The sequence below is a fragment of the Aspergillus fischeri genome, genomic scaffold, assembly GCF_000149645.3.
Source record: "Aspergillus fischeri NRRL 181 1099437636262 genomic scaffold, whole genome shotgun sequence".
Classification (NCBI taxonomy): domain Eukaryota; kingdom Fungi; phylum Ascomycota; class Eurotiomycetes; order Eurotiales; family Aspergillaceae; genus Aspergillus; species Aspergillus fischeri.
Window position 1 is genome coordinate 623,523 of NW_001509764.1, and position 13,568 is coordinate 637,090.

The 13,568-nt window shown below is 51.7% G+C and overlaps 6 protein-coding genes across 6 annotated transcripts, besides 3 other annotated features; 2 read left to right on the forward strand and 4 right to left on the reverse strand.

Annotated features, from left to right (window-relative positions):
- Window positions 1-321: 321 nt before the first annotated feature.
- NFIA_095970 (uncharacterized protein) lies at window positions 322-1,131 on the reverse strand (the record flags this gene model as incomplete). Its single annotated transcript, XM_001261873.1, has 2 exons — window positions 322-675; window positions 733-1,131. The coding sequence occupies 2 exons, from the start codon at window positions 1,129-1,131 to the stop codon at window positions 322-324; spliced, it is 753 nt and encodes a 250-aa protein (XP_001261874.1).
- Window positions 1,132-1,681: 550 nt separating this feature from the next.
- NFIA_095980 (uncharacterized protein) lies at window positions 1,682-2,728 on the reverse strand (the record flags this gene model as incomplete). Its single annotated transcript, XM_001261874.1, has 2 exons — window positions 1,682-2,497; window positions 2,573-2,728. The coding sequence occupies 2 exons, from the start codon at window positions 2,726-2,728 to the stop codon at window positions 1,682-1,684; spliced, it is 972 nt and encodes a 323-aa protein (XP_001261875.1).
- Window positions 1,717-1,770: a microsatellite.
- Window positions 1,730-1,775: a microsatellite.
- A 2,642-nt stretch (window positions 2,729-5,370) lies between the features above and the next one.
- Window positions 5,371-7,158, forward strand: NFIA_095990 (glycosyltransferase family 2 protein; the record flags this gene model as incomplete). Its single annotated transcript, XM_001261875.1, has 2 exons — window positions 5,371-5,910; window positions 5,938-7,158. The coding sequence occupies 2 exons, from the start codon at window positions 5,371-5,373 to the stop codon at window positions 7,156-7,158; spliced, it is 1,761 nt and encodes a 586-aa protein (XP_001261876.1).
- Window positions 6,813-6,865: a microsatellite.
- Window positions 7,159-7,898: 740 nt separating the features above from the next.
- On the forward strand, window positions 7,899-10,346 carry NFIA_096000 (putative endoglucanase; the record flags this gene model as incomplete). Its single annotated transcript, XM_001261876.1, has 1 exon — window positions 7,899-10,346. One exon carries the CDS (start codon window positions 7,899-7,901, stop codon window positions 10,344-10,346), a length of 2,448 nt encoding a protein of 815 aa, XP_001261877.1.
- Window positions 10,347-10,564: 218 nt separating this feature from the next.
- Window positions 10,565-12,508, reverse strand: NFIA_096010 (uncharacterized protein; the record flags this gene model as incomplete). The annotated part of the gene is made up of 1 exon (XM_001261877.1): window positions 10,565-12,508. The coding sequence occupies one exon, from the start codon at window positions 12,506-12,508 to the stop codon at window positions 10,565-10,567; it is 1,944 nt and encodes a 647-aa protein (XP_001261878.1).
- Window positions 12,509-13,115: 607 nt separating this feature from the next.
- Window positions 13,116-13,445, reverse strand: NFIA_096020 (uncharacterized protein; the record flags this gene model as incomplete). The annotated part of the gene is made up of 2 exons (XM_001261878.1): window positions 13,116-13,198; window positions 13,364-13,445. 2 exons carry the CDS (start codon window positions 13,443-13,445, stop codon window positions 13,116-13,118), a joined length of 165 nt encoding a protein of 54 aa, XP_001261879.1.
- Between the last annotated feature and the right edge of the window lie 123 nt (window positions 13,446-13,568).

Here is a 13,568-nt window from a genome sequence, read left to right on the forward strand (position 1 = left end):
GGATTAAATATTTACAAAAGTCTGCTATGCGCACTGCTGCACGTCTTCTCCTGTGATTGCTGCTGTCTCTGCAGTCCTGGTGGAAAGCGCAGCATAACTTGGGAAGCATAAAGCCCTTCATTTGCTATTGGTTCAGGTGCAGACACCGCCAGTCTGATGGGCAGCCGTGGCAACATGCTGTTGCAAAATGCTGCCCCTAAAACGAGATTGAGATTACCAAGGTCTATGGATCTCTCATCATTAAAACGCTCTTGTAGACACCCGCAGATGGGTTATCATTAGGTGGATCGGTCTCTGACCAGCAGGACCTCATCAGCTGCTCTATACTATATCTCTAAACGTTGAACCCACCCCCAGGATGCCCCTCTCTGACGCATTTACCCATTGTCTCAGCCTCCACTTTCTCCAGCGACACCACCAGGAATATTCCGCCATCAGATCCACTCCCGAAGCGATGGCGACTCGCTGTCCTTCGCTCAGCGGAGCATACTCTTCCCCGTAATAAGTTTGCCAGAGCCTCACCGCGTCCTCGGCGTCCTGTTTTCGTTTGTTGAGACGGGAACGCATACTGGAGCAATGGACCTTGTAGGCAAGAAGGTCCAACGGGTGGACAAAAGGCAGATGGCCTCTGTCCACTTCTTCCAGCGCCATTGCCTGCGCAGGCAGGTATGGAGGCTGTCGTCGATCGCGTTAGTTTGACTTCATCTATCTGACCAGGGCACGCAAACGTACCAAATAGTCTGGAATAATGTCCACCTGCACTACGTGCGAATGTTTGGCCTTACGTCTGTTCTTAAGCTCGTCCGTACGTTTGTATTTGAAGAACAGAGGCTCTGTGCGCTCCTTGAACAAACCTGAAAACCGGGAGACCAGCTCCTTGCGCATCAATTGGTAGTCAATGGGACGGTCAGGCCTGAAAAGTAGAACATCCACATCCTGCATGCCCTCGTCAGCACGATTTGGTAGATCTGGTTCTTCAGTCCACTCACCGAGGTTCGCCGGTAGTCTGTCAATAATGTTGGACTGCCATCCCACCGACAATTGCAACCTTAGCTCCCTGCAGTTCTGGCATTGTCCGGAGGCACTGAATGAGCGTCTCTGCTGCACTTTCGAGTGCGGCGTCAAGGACATCGTCAGGCAGGTAAGTCGTCTTCATCTTGAGGGTTGTTTGTTTCCGGGATACTGCTTGTAAAGCAAGACTCAGAGACGGGATAAAATGAAGTTGATACTGACCGAGCCTGTGAAGAGGGAAATGGACCCTGTTATTAATGGTCATCTGCCTAGTTCAAGAACCACTACATCTTGCGATGGATGTTCACTTTGAAACATGGTTAAGAATACACACAGAGGCACAGCAGATATACAAAGATCTTTCTTTTTTAATCCTTTATTAACGTTATATAGAGCATACAGTTTGTCTTAGTTCTGGTGGACATGGGGAGGTGTTGTGAACCATCCTGATACAAGACATTTTTGGAAGCATTCATTATGCCACAATCACTGTAATTGGTCTCAGGCGAAACTTCTCCTAACGTCACGGGACAAGGTAAACAACATCATTGATAGACTTAATGGATAAGCAAGTTGAACATACATATGCTCAGAATATGGAAATCAGCAACAATAAGTAAATAAGCAAAGGACAGACGCAAAACAGCTGCAAAGCTCATCCATCATTCAATCATGCCTTCTGCTCCTCTTTCACCTCTTCTTTGTTCTTCCTCGTCTGCTCTTCCTCCTCCTCCTTCTTTCTCCTCTCCTCTTCCTCCTCCTCCCACCGTTTAAGGTCTTCACGCCAAGTAGGGGGCATTGTACGTTGGGACGGCCAGGGACTTTTTTCGGGCACCTCGCCCGACTTCCTCATCTCCGCGCCAAACCTGTCCTCGGCATCCCCATGCGTTCTTTCCTGTAAGTTTTCGGTCAGAATTTTGAACCAGCTGCGAGTACGAGGCGGAAGGTCGCTCAGTTTAAAGAGGCGGTGCTCCTCCAGCACTACCTGCATGTCCAACAGCAATAAATCCCAGAAGCTCCCTCTGAAAGTCTCTTCCGGATAATTATCCCGGAAGTACAGAAGGGTCAGCGACTCGGCATAGCGCGCTGGCGAGAGGATCTTGACTGGATAATCCGCATCAACCACGCGGCCTTGCCAGAGTCCTCTGGGGGCTTCTGGAGGACGCTCATCATTGATCGTCCAGTAGTCTGGGTTGTTCGGGGCCGGTGGGCCGAGTGGGATCTCGGGCGCTCCCCACAGCAGCTCGGACTTCTTGTAGAGTTCCAGTGTATACCATTCACGGGGATTTGGGCCGTATAACTCGCGTCTATAGCAGTTCAAGGGACCGCGGTCCACAATGTTGAAGTGCGCGTAGGGGATCCCATGGAAGGACTTGGGCCAGTCAAAGCCGCAATACTTCCCCAGCTGGCAGGGAGGAAAGCCGGCTTCCACCAGGAGGTCGCGAGCTTTGTCGATATGTTCATCGGGGATGACGAAGTAGATGCCCTGTTGTAGTTGTTGTCTGGTGGTTAGCTCCTCCGACTGTAGTTTGTGGTGCCTCAGGGGAATTGGGGGACTTACGTCTGACACGACGGGAATAAGAAACATATTCATCACGAGCTCTCCCCAGAGCACATTAGGAATCCCATGGGCATCCAGAAAGCGAGAGATCTTGCATGGGTAGGTCCGGTATGTCATGTCGACACGGTCCTCTTTACGGTATCGGAGGTCAGCCATCTTGAGCGTATGAATCAGTTGTGCATGATGTTGAGACCAACGTGTCCTGGCCGACAAATGTCGCTATATATATGAAGACTTGAACCTTAGTCTCGTGTATTGACAGTTGATGCACAATGATCTTCCCGACAGGAAGCAAGGGAATGTCTGTTTCAAGATGGAGTAAAGGACCGGCTCCTTCAATCAATCCTCGAGGTGATTTCCTTGAAACCGATATCTCGGAACCATGGTACAAGACAAGCCCGTCTGGAAATATGAAAGAGCGCTAGAATTAGAAGATTCCTCAACCGTCGAGTCTTACTGTGTATACTCGATAACAAAGCACCGCCCAGACTTATCAACAAAGAAACGCCGCGGCTGAGAAAACCACCTACTTTGATAAAGTCGAGAGAACTCTCCGCGCTTTGTCAGTGATCCAGCCGAAGGAAAAAAAGAGGATCAAACTTCGAAGAGAACGTGATGTAGCGCCGTATCGTTCTTTGTCTTCAGATCAAGCGAGCTCCTCGAGAGCGAGCCGCCACTCGATGAGAAGGACCAGAAGATGACCTCTTTCTCATGTACGATGACCCTCAGGTAAGCCTACCACGACAGCATGGCTGATTTTTGCTGATTAAAGAAATGGCTTGTTTAACCGGATCTGTGTCTGACTGGAGGCTTACGGTCATCACATTCGGCTGAATGAGCACCGTGTCTAAACGGCGGTCCTGAGCGGCCCCTTGATAGTCATCTGGCCTTCAACAGGCGATGCGGGAGCGTCCACTTCCTTCAATGCGGTTACGCATCTTTTCAGACATGTGGGAACATTTATGTTGCTCCCGCATCTAGGAGAAGGCGTAAGTGGGTTAAGGTTATGTCCGCAATTGGATGCTGTGGTCTGAAATGCTATTCTTCCATAGAATAGCGGAACCGGCGGGTTGAGCATCGGAACAGGCTGCCAGGAGTATGTTTGCCGCTTCTGCTGCAGTCTGGAGCGGCGTGCGCCCTCTAGGCTACTCCAATCTCCGGAAGGTATTCTATAACTTCATACATATTAGGTGTGAAGCCTTGCAAAGCTCCTCTTTAGATGGCGCCAATATCGTGAGGCATCGTCTTGCATACGCCTGTGACCAAATCCGTCGTCTTAGCATGGAACAAGAGGAGCATACCCTTCACAATTTTGCCGAAACTCTTTTTACGCCCCTGGGGGATCATTTCGTTACCAGCGTTAGCATCTTTAGAGGGACCTTAGCCGCTCCATCATAGATGAATACACGAGTGGTGCTAGCATATACAATGTCCTAAATGTTGTTTGGAATGAGCCATTACAAAATAGGTTCCCAGTGGCTGAACTTCGTTGCATTCCCGTATGCACCTATCTTGACTCTTCACAATCCGTATTGCAATGTCCACACCGAATCTCAAAGTTATCCAACAATGCTGCGTTTGTGTCCGAAGCTCGCTGTCTCAGTGCTATATCGCTAGCTATTGGGAGGATTTAAGTATCCGTGCTCTATCTAGCCCAAGCTGAACATGAGTATCTCTTCTCTTTCTTCTACGGCTATCCCAGTGTTCTGGATGCTCGTGTACGATACTGGCTTTCCCTATGTAGTTTGGCTTGCTCACTGAGACCTAGATAGAAAACTGCAGGGCTTGATGAAGTCCACCGTCCGTCATCTCATCTCTCCGGCTGAGTACCAATCGACACCATGGCTGCGTTCTCACAATTGCCCACTCCAGCATTACTTTTAGTCGTATGTCGACTGGCGATCGAATTCCTCCCAAGCAAATCTGCAGGCGTATAGCTTGGAGAACGTCATTACTACCGTCAAAACACCGGCTCTGGAGATGGAGCTGCACGGCCCTGGTCCAGTATATATAATTTATCTGGACCATGAGCCGTCAAAGTCATTTGCAGATCATTCAACCCAATGACATGTTGGCGTGCCTGAACCCTCTTACAATGACTATTCCTGGGATTTTCTTCTATTGCGATCGAACTTTGAAATCTAGACGTCGGTATCATGTGAGAGTGTCCATACAAGAATGTATTGATCCACTGTTGGCTCATATCCTAATTTGGGTTTATGCTCGATATCACACTCCCATGTTCTTTGACTTGAACAGTATCAGGATGTTCCTTTTGGGAAAAAAGGAAGTGTCTGTAGCTAATTGCTACCATGGGTCGCCCGAATGATGTGTTGCTTTGGCAAAGGCCCCGAGACTTCTTCTTTGCGGCATTGAGGTTTTTGAAAGACATATCTCCCTTAGTTGTATTTCCCTCTTTCCTTGGCTGAACAAAGAACATAATGAATTGTTTAAATGTTTCATTATCAACTCCCTGTCTCTGGTACCTGTTAACCAGCATAATGCCCCTGCAAAGAACTTGTAAGAAACTCCATATCCCTTGTCTCTAAGCCTTCGTACTGCAGAGAAACATCTTACTTCACCATGGGTCTATCAGAGACTGTCTTTCACAATGGCTTTCACAATAGTGAATATTGTCTCTCTTGTCTGATTCATTTGAGGCCTCTTTGTTCCTCTGCTAGATTCAAATATCGCGATAAATCTCTGAGACTACAGCTTCATCAACACTATCAACTGCTACTCCAAGTTGAAGCAACACATCTCACTCCTCAGACAAACTCCCAATCAACGCTTCAACAATGTACGGACTCCTTGCCTTTATTACACTACCTTGGGTAATTGCTCACCCTCGGTTATTCATGGTAGCAGCAGCTGCCGCTGCATACTTCATGCACTCGACCGGCCGGACCCTTCAGGACGTACACGCGGACATAACCTCCCGGGTAGCTGGCATTCTACCCGAAGACCTTCGAAGAGATGACGTTTTCTGCGACCCAATGACGGTCGTCTTTCTTCACCTGTTCGTCTTCCGGTATTTGCGTCTCCTCGTCCATCTTATCTCCTTCTGGCTCTTCTACCATCCTACCCCTGTCCCCAAAAACCCTACCCTTTTCCCATCTGACTGCACAATCATCCTCCCCACCGTTGATCCCGAGAACAGAGACTTTGAAGAGTGTATCATCTCATGCCTTCGGAACAAACCAGGTGCCATCATCATTGTTACTGTTGGAGACCAACTGACGAAACTGACCAAAGACATCATCGCCCCCTACAAGCGGAGATTCCCGAGTACCGAGATCTCTGTCAGAACCGCCGACGAAGCAAACAAGCGCCGACAGGTCGCGCATGGCCTTCGATAAGTCAAGACGAAGATCACCGTCCTGCTCGATGACCACGTCTTCTGGCCCACCGAACGCTTCCTCCCGACCATCCTGGCGCCGTTCGAAGACCCGAAGGTGGGCATCGTCGGAACGAACAAGCGCGTCCGCCGTACCAACACGGGGTTCAACATCAGATCGTTCTGGAACATGCTTGGTGCGCTATACCTGGAACGACACAACTTTGAGATCCGTGCCACTAACGCGATTGATAATGGCGTGTTTGTCGTTTCCGGCCGCACGTCTGCGCATCGGTCCGAGATCCTCAAGAATCCCGAGTTCATGGCCGAGTTCACGAACGAGAGATTCTTCTTCGGGTTGTTTGGTCCCCTGAACGCGGACGATGACAACTTCATCACCCGCTGGGATGTCCGGCACGGGTGGAAGGTCAAGATCCAGTACTGCCCCGACGCAATGATCGAGACGACCCTGGGTACGTATCCCAAGTTCCTCTCTCAGTGCCTGCGCTGGGTCAGAACGACCTGGCGCAGTAATTCCGCCAGCTTGTTCACTGACAGGACGGTCTGGTATACCCAGCCATGGTGCGTGTACGCCGTCTACTGGACCTCGTTCGTCAATTTTGCCCTGTTCTACGACGGTGCGTTGGCGTATACCCTGCTCAAAAGCCCGCTCGGAACCGCCGATAACCTGAAATATCTCGCGGCCTGGATCTTCTGCACGAAGATGGTCAAGCTAACGCCGTACTTTCTCCGCGAGCCCCAGGATCTCGTCATGCTGCCGGGCTATTTTGCCTTTGCCTACTTCCACAGTCTGATTAAGCTGTATGCGGGGTTGACCTTCTGGGAGACTAACTGGGGAGGCAGGAACCTGTCGGCCGTCAATAACCAACCTGGTGGCGGCCCCGATGACGACGACGACGCTGACGACAGCAGCGACGATAGTGTCGACGGCGGCGTGCAGCTTCCGCCTACTCCGCCTTCATTACGCCGGAGACAGACAGCCGGTAGTTCCAGCGCGGGCCGCGGAGGTAATGCTTCGGGATCTAATCGCGTACAGTCTAGGACTTCCACCGTCGGCACCAAGGCACCACGGAAAACGCAGGCTCAACCTAGGACTAGAGTGTCGTCTTCAAGCACGTCGAGCACATCAAGCAGCACCTCGTCGAAATGGCAGCGATGTCCCGGTTGTCGGAAGTTGCATTCTGATTCGGGTACTGTGTGCCAAGTCAGGGATGTATGGGGTCGATAACGAGGGCTGACAGGAAGCTGGTGAGTCACTGAGTCCTCTCTTAATCAGAAAATGGCGCCATCTTGCTTTACCGTTGTTTTTAGCATGGAGTTACAGGAAGTTTGCATCACAGATAAACTTGATATTTCCGCGTAATGTGCATCAGCAATTGAGTGTCGCCGCCCCATCTAGAAGGTAGATCCTCAGGCTAGTTATCGGCAGAAAATGCCTTGGAACTCTCACTATAATTGACATTGTAGGTGTGAAACTAGAAGCAAGACCATATGGCCGCGCTAACTAGGACGAGTTTTGTAAACAAATTGAAGAACTTAGATGACACAGACTCAATGGGAAATCCGCAAAACTCAGACAGGGATGAGGAATCAATCCAATAGGCGCTGGTATCATCTCGCCTCTCTGTATTTAGCCGGGAATGAGCTGCAATATCGTCCTTGTCTCAGTTTTGCCACCAATCACGGCGGATATGCGGGAGAGCAGCAGTCTTCTCCGCATAAAAACTCATTTAGTCTGCGGGGGAATCCGTATTGCCCAGAAGCTAATCTGGAGAACAGTTTGGCCGCGGACGACGTACCTTTTTCCTCGTGGATCAAACCAGCACGGACAGGCGGACCGGAAGCCGTGTGATTTCGCGATGTGGGTGTCTCCTATAGTCAATTCCCGGCGGAGTGATCGATCCATTGCATATATGCACTGCGGTCTCTCCGCTATAATGCAATGTCAAGGATCAAGCTATCACCATCATGAAATTCTGGCTCCAACAGCTAGGGCTGGCGGTACTCTGCGCATCGAGTGCCGCCGCACGCACTGCCGAACATGCGTACGAGTTCAAATCTGTCGCGATCACAGGAGGAGGCTACATCACTGGCATTGTGGGCCACCCGGCCGAAAAGAACCTACTATACGCCCGTACCGACATCGGCAGCACCTATCGCTGGGAACAGGAGCTGAACAAATGGATTCCACTCACCGATTTCCTTGGCCCCGAGGACGAGAACCTGCTCGGGACGGAGAGCGTGGCTATGGATCCGACTGATCCAAATCGTCTTTATTTAGCGCAAGGCCGGTACCTGAGTTCCAATAACTCTGCATTCTTCGTGTCGAATGACCGAGGAGCGACTTTTACGCGATACCGCGCACCCTTCCCGATGGGCGCGAATGAGTTGGGTCGGAATAATGGGGAGAGACTCGCGGTTAACCCGTTCAAGCCGAATGAGCTGTGGATGGGGACTCGCAACGCTGGGTTGATGAAGAGTAGTGACCGCGCGAAGACGTGGACGAATGTGACGAACTTCCCTGATGCGGCGGCCAACGGGATTGGAATCACGTTTGTTATTTTCGATCCGCAGCATGAGGGGACGATCTACGTGGGCGCTTGCATTCCTGGCGGATTATACTATACGACCGACGGAGGAAAGAACTGGGAGTCCATTCCAGGGCAGCCGATGCAATGGGACCCGTCTTTGCTGGTCTATCCCAACGAGACGCAGCCGCAGAGCGCAGGGCCCCAGCCGATGAAGGCGGTATTGGCGTCTAACGGAGCGCTGTACGTCACCTATGCGGATTACCCTGGGCCATGGGGAGTGGCCTATGGCGCGGTGCATGTCTACAACACGACAGCATCCATCTGGACGGACATAACGCCTAATGCTAACAATACATCTCCCAAACCGTATACCCCCCAGGCATTCCCGGCAGGCGGATACTGCGGTCTGAGCGTCGCACCAGACGACCCAGATACCGTCGTTGTGGTGTCGCTTGACCGCGACCCGGGCCCAGCGCTGGATAGCATGTACCTCTCCCGCGACGGAGGCAAGACCTGGAAAGACGTGTCGCAGCTATCTACCCCACCAGGGAGCGGAGGATACTGGGGCCATCCCATCGCCGAAGCAGCACTTTCCAACGGAACAACGGTCCCCTGGCTGAGCTTCAACTGGGGCCCTCAGTGGGGCGGATACGGCGCCCCGTCCCCCGTCAAGGGATTGACCAAGTTCGGCTGGTGGATGACAGCCGTGCTCATCGACCCGAGCAACCCTGACCATGTCCTATACGGAACCGGCGCGACGATCTGGGCGACCGATACCATTGCCCAGGCTGACAAGAATTTAGCACCGAAATGGTACATCCAGGCCCAAGGGATCGAGGAAACCGTCACGCTGGCGATGATCAGTCCCCGGGAGGGCGCGCATCTCCTCAGCGGAGCGGGCGACATCAACGGATTCCGGCACGATGATCTCGACACCCCGCAGCCGATGTTCGGCCTCCCTGTGTTCTCGAACCTGAATACCCTCGACTGGGCCGGACAGCGACCGGAGGTGATTGTCCGCGGTGGGCCATGCGGGCATCAGTATCCGGATGGATGCGGCCAGGCGGCTTATTCGACGGACGGAGGGAGCGAGTGGACCAAGTTCCAAACATGCATCAAGGGTGTGAACACCAGTGTACACAACCCAGGCGTTATGACTATCGATGCCTCTGGGAAGTACGTCGTCTGGACATCCGCTATGTACGTCGTCTCGCCATCTGTGCAGGCTGTGACCCCGCCAGCGAACGACTCCGGTCCGTACGCCTCGAGCGACTGGGGCAAGACCTGGACATCGCCTCGCGGGCTGACTGTGCAGACGCCATACATTAGCGCCGATCGTGTACAGCCGAAGACATTCTACGCTTTCTCCGGCGGCGTTTGGTACGTCAGCACGGACGGCGGCCTCTCATATGATGCTTTCAATGCAACAAAGCTGGGATTGCCTGCGCACACCGGCGCTGTCCCCGTTGTGAGTGTCGACAGGGCAGGCGAGATCTGGCTAGCGCTGGGGAGCAACGGAGTCTATCATACTACGGACTTTGGGAAGCGCTGGAAACGCATCACCCACAAGGGAACAGTTGCTGACTTGATCACCGTGGGTGCAGCTGCTCCTGGGTCTACGAAGCCGGCACTGTTTATTCGAGGCTCGCCTGGTCATCCGAAGAAGAGTGATTATGGGATCTATCGGTCAGATGATAACGGGTCAACATGGGACCGGGTTGATGATGACGACCATCGGTATGGAGGGTTCAATCTCATCCAGGGAGACCCTCGGGTGTATGGACGGGTGTATCTGGGTACAGGCGGTCGTGGTCTTCTCTACGCAGATATTGTACCGGGGCAATCGGACAAGGAGGGGAATGTACCAGGAACAGGAGGTATTTGATTAGCCATGCTAGACAATGCTCTAAATGACATGAAACTCGCTCCCCCCCTTTCGAGTAGCGGACTGACGTCCACCAGGTCAAGGAAAACATCCCGTAGGTAAAAACCTTGGCCAGGGCGCGGTAACTACAAGTTCAACTCCATAAATGCTTGTATTCAAACGCGAAGGCCACGGAGAACACATCCCAAACTCAAGCCACCACAGAAGCCATCAGAAGTTCAAGACTGCGATTCAGAGGGTTGAGGGAGTCCGAGCTCGGCTGGTGCGCTGATGATCTTGTCATCCTTGTCCTTGCGCATGGTCCGAAGCTTCACTGACTGTGCAACTTCGGCGATGGGTGTCACGAGGCCGGCGGTAACATAAAAGTGTTCATCATCGGAGGGTCCGGATTTGCCGCTGAAGCCAGAATAGACAAGACCGCAGACTTTTCCGTCTGTATCAACAACAAGTGATCCAGAATCACCATCCTCAACAAATGAGGCTTGCGTGTGTTCAGTCGTGTTTAGTCTGCGACTCATAATGATGTATTCCTCAGTCGTAGTTACTGACAGGTCATTCTTGTTGCCAATATGGTCGTATCTAATGCAGTCTTTCCAGCGACAAATCGCCAGCGTGCCATGGCAAACGCCCGTAGTGACTCCCGTCGTGCGCCCCATCTTGAAGTACACATCACCTTTCACGAGCGGGCCAAAGTCTGTTAGAGGCTCGCCCGCAGACGGCGCAAGGTATACCCCAGCAGGCCCAGCTTTGTATCGGCCTGGTTGCTGGTCGTCGCGGACAGGGAACATGCGGTTGGGTCGGAAGAATTTCTCTATGGCAGCATCGTTCATCTCCACAAACGCCCAGTCGCTGATTCTCTTGCCCAGTGTAGCCTTCCCAGAGGTGGCCGTCACCCTACCCATAAGGTGGGGCATGCTAGCGACATTCTGACGTTCACGACGATAGCCGGAGACAAGTGACTGGAATTCATTTACCCGGTTTCGAAGTTTTGTCGCAGATCCGCCACCCATTTCTCGCTTGCGTATTCTTTCAGACAGCATCTCGATTTGCTCGTCCATGGTTTTGATTTTATCGTCCAGATCAGATAAGGTGGATTGTGTGTCCAGACGGGAGAAACTCTCCATCTCGATATGATTCATTTCTGTTTGACGCATCCACGAACTTCCAAAACGATCCAAGTCACCGAGGGATTTGCCGGTAGCCCCTACTTTGGGGTCCAAGGGCCTGGTGACATGGTAACTGGTTAGGAAACCTTTCAAGACCTTGTCACCCTGCTTCAGCGTCACATACCCACCAAGTGTCCCCGAATTAGTATCACCACGGATACCAACGGAGGACCCCATGGCTGGCACATCCGCCCTGCCGGCAAAGGATGTTCCGCTTAGGAAACGGAGGTCACCAGGGAGAAACTCCACCTCAATAGTCTGAAATTGACAGTGTCCTGCGAGTAATGCCTTTATCTCCGTGTCCAAAACAGACCAATTGGCACGCGTGAGGGGATCCACGAGGATTACAATGGCTGGGCGGGCCTCTGCCTCCAACCGGCCGATGTTGAAAGGGCAGAGAAGTCTCCAGTTGTCTCCAAGTCTTGCTTGAAGGAGATCGATAATCCTTTGCTTGCCTTCTTCAAAGCCAACTACTAGGCCATGTTCGGGTGGCATGGGAAACAGGGATGGTTTAAAGCACAGATCGATGTTGACAATCTCCACGAACATGTCTGTAATGCCCCTTTCATTCAGAAGGCGAGCAAGGTCATCCTTCGCTGGGCCGAGGCGTCTGGGATGGTCATCGGCAGCCAGTAGAATGACGCGGAGCAGATTCACTGCTGTGTCGCCTCCCGGATAATGAGGCTTTTGCGCGACATACGGCAGAAAGGGGACGCGTTCATGAAATCCGTGTGCTTTCAGGATGGCGCTTATATCGTCTTTAATCGGTCGAAGAGTCTGCTGAAGCTCGCTGGAACTAGTCAACATCACTGGATACGGCCAGAAGTTCGGCAGATTTGTCGAGCGATAGGGGTCACAGCTCGTGAGATACTGTTCAATCTCCATCGTGCCCTCACTTTCTTCTGACTCCCGTAGAATAGATCGCCTCTTCCGAGGCGAACCTGGGGGCGATGGGGATCCAAATGATGGGTTTGGGTTGAAACGTGGATCCGACATGCTGAGGCCTGTTGCAGCAGGATAGTTGAGTTGGATATGGCGAGATAGGTGACAGCTGATGACAAGTCTAGAGAAGTAGAGAGAGAGCAAATGCAAGAAGTGTAGGCGATGAATTTACTGAGGATCGTAGAGGAAGTGTGGATCGTGTAGGCGGTTTAATAGCGACCAGTGAGCAAAAGGGAGACAGAAAAGTTGCTGAGAACGGGACAGAGACTGAGATAGAAGATAAACAGAGGAAAGTGAGAGTAAAGAGAGGGATAAAAGAAGAAGGAAAGCGAGAGTAGAATGACAGTGAATTTAGTAGGTGCAATGATGCTTTCATAGTATAGTAGACGACCGACCCCCGAAAGAGTATAGTCTGAGGGTGATGACTGATGACTGAATAGACTACTGCTGGTGAATAGTGATCTCTATTAATCTTCACAATCATACTTTGTGACCATTTAAGGCCTTGTCACTTCAGTTATGTAGAACAGGTGTAGTGGAATATCGTATCGTATATATGGAAGGAGTGCTCGTCACTGGGTACATCCGCTTCCCCGCCCACAAGGCATCACCCTCAACTGGCATAACTTTCCATGATATTCCTGGCCCTTACCCGTTCACTTCAGCTGCCAACATTAAGTTCCTTCCATATCTTCGAATTCCGCTCTCTAGCAATAGTCACGAACACAAGCAGCGTACTTGGCGCTGTAGCAGGCGGTATAGCAACTAGGGCTCGAAGTGCAAGACTTGGAGCAGGAGCTCGACGCCAGAGAGGCACAGTTGCTCTTACAGGAACCTGCAAAGGTACTGTCAGCTTTATGCTACCGATATAGAAGTCGACAAGGCAGTGACTGAGGTTGGCATGCTTACGTTCGACAAGTTCCGGTTCAGCAACAGGAGAAGCTGCAACAACGGCTGCAAGAGCGAGAGCAATCACGGCGGTGATCTTCATTTTGGCGAGAGATTGGACTTGTGTTTCTGAGGACTGAGCGTTCTTCTGCTGTATGCAATTTCGTAGATCTTGGAATGTTGTTGATGAAGACGTCTTTCCAGCTGGCTGTTGTGCTCCTTTTAT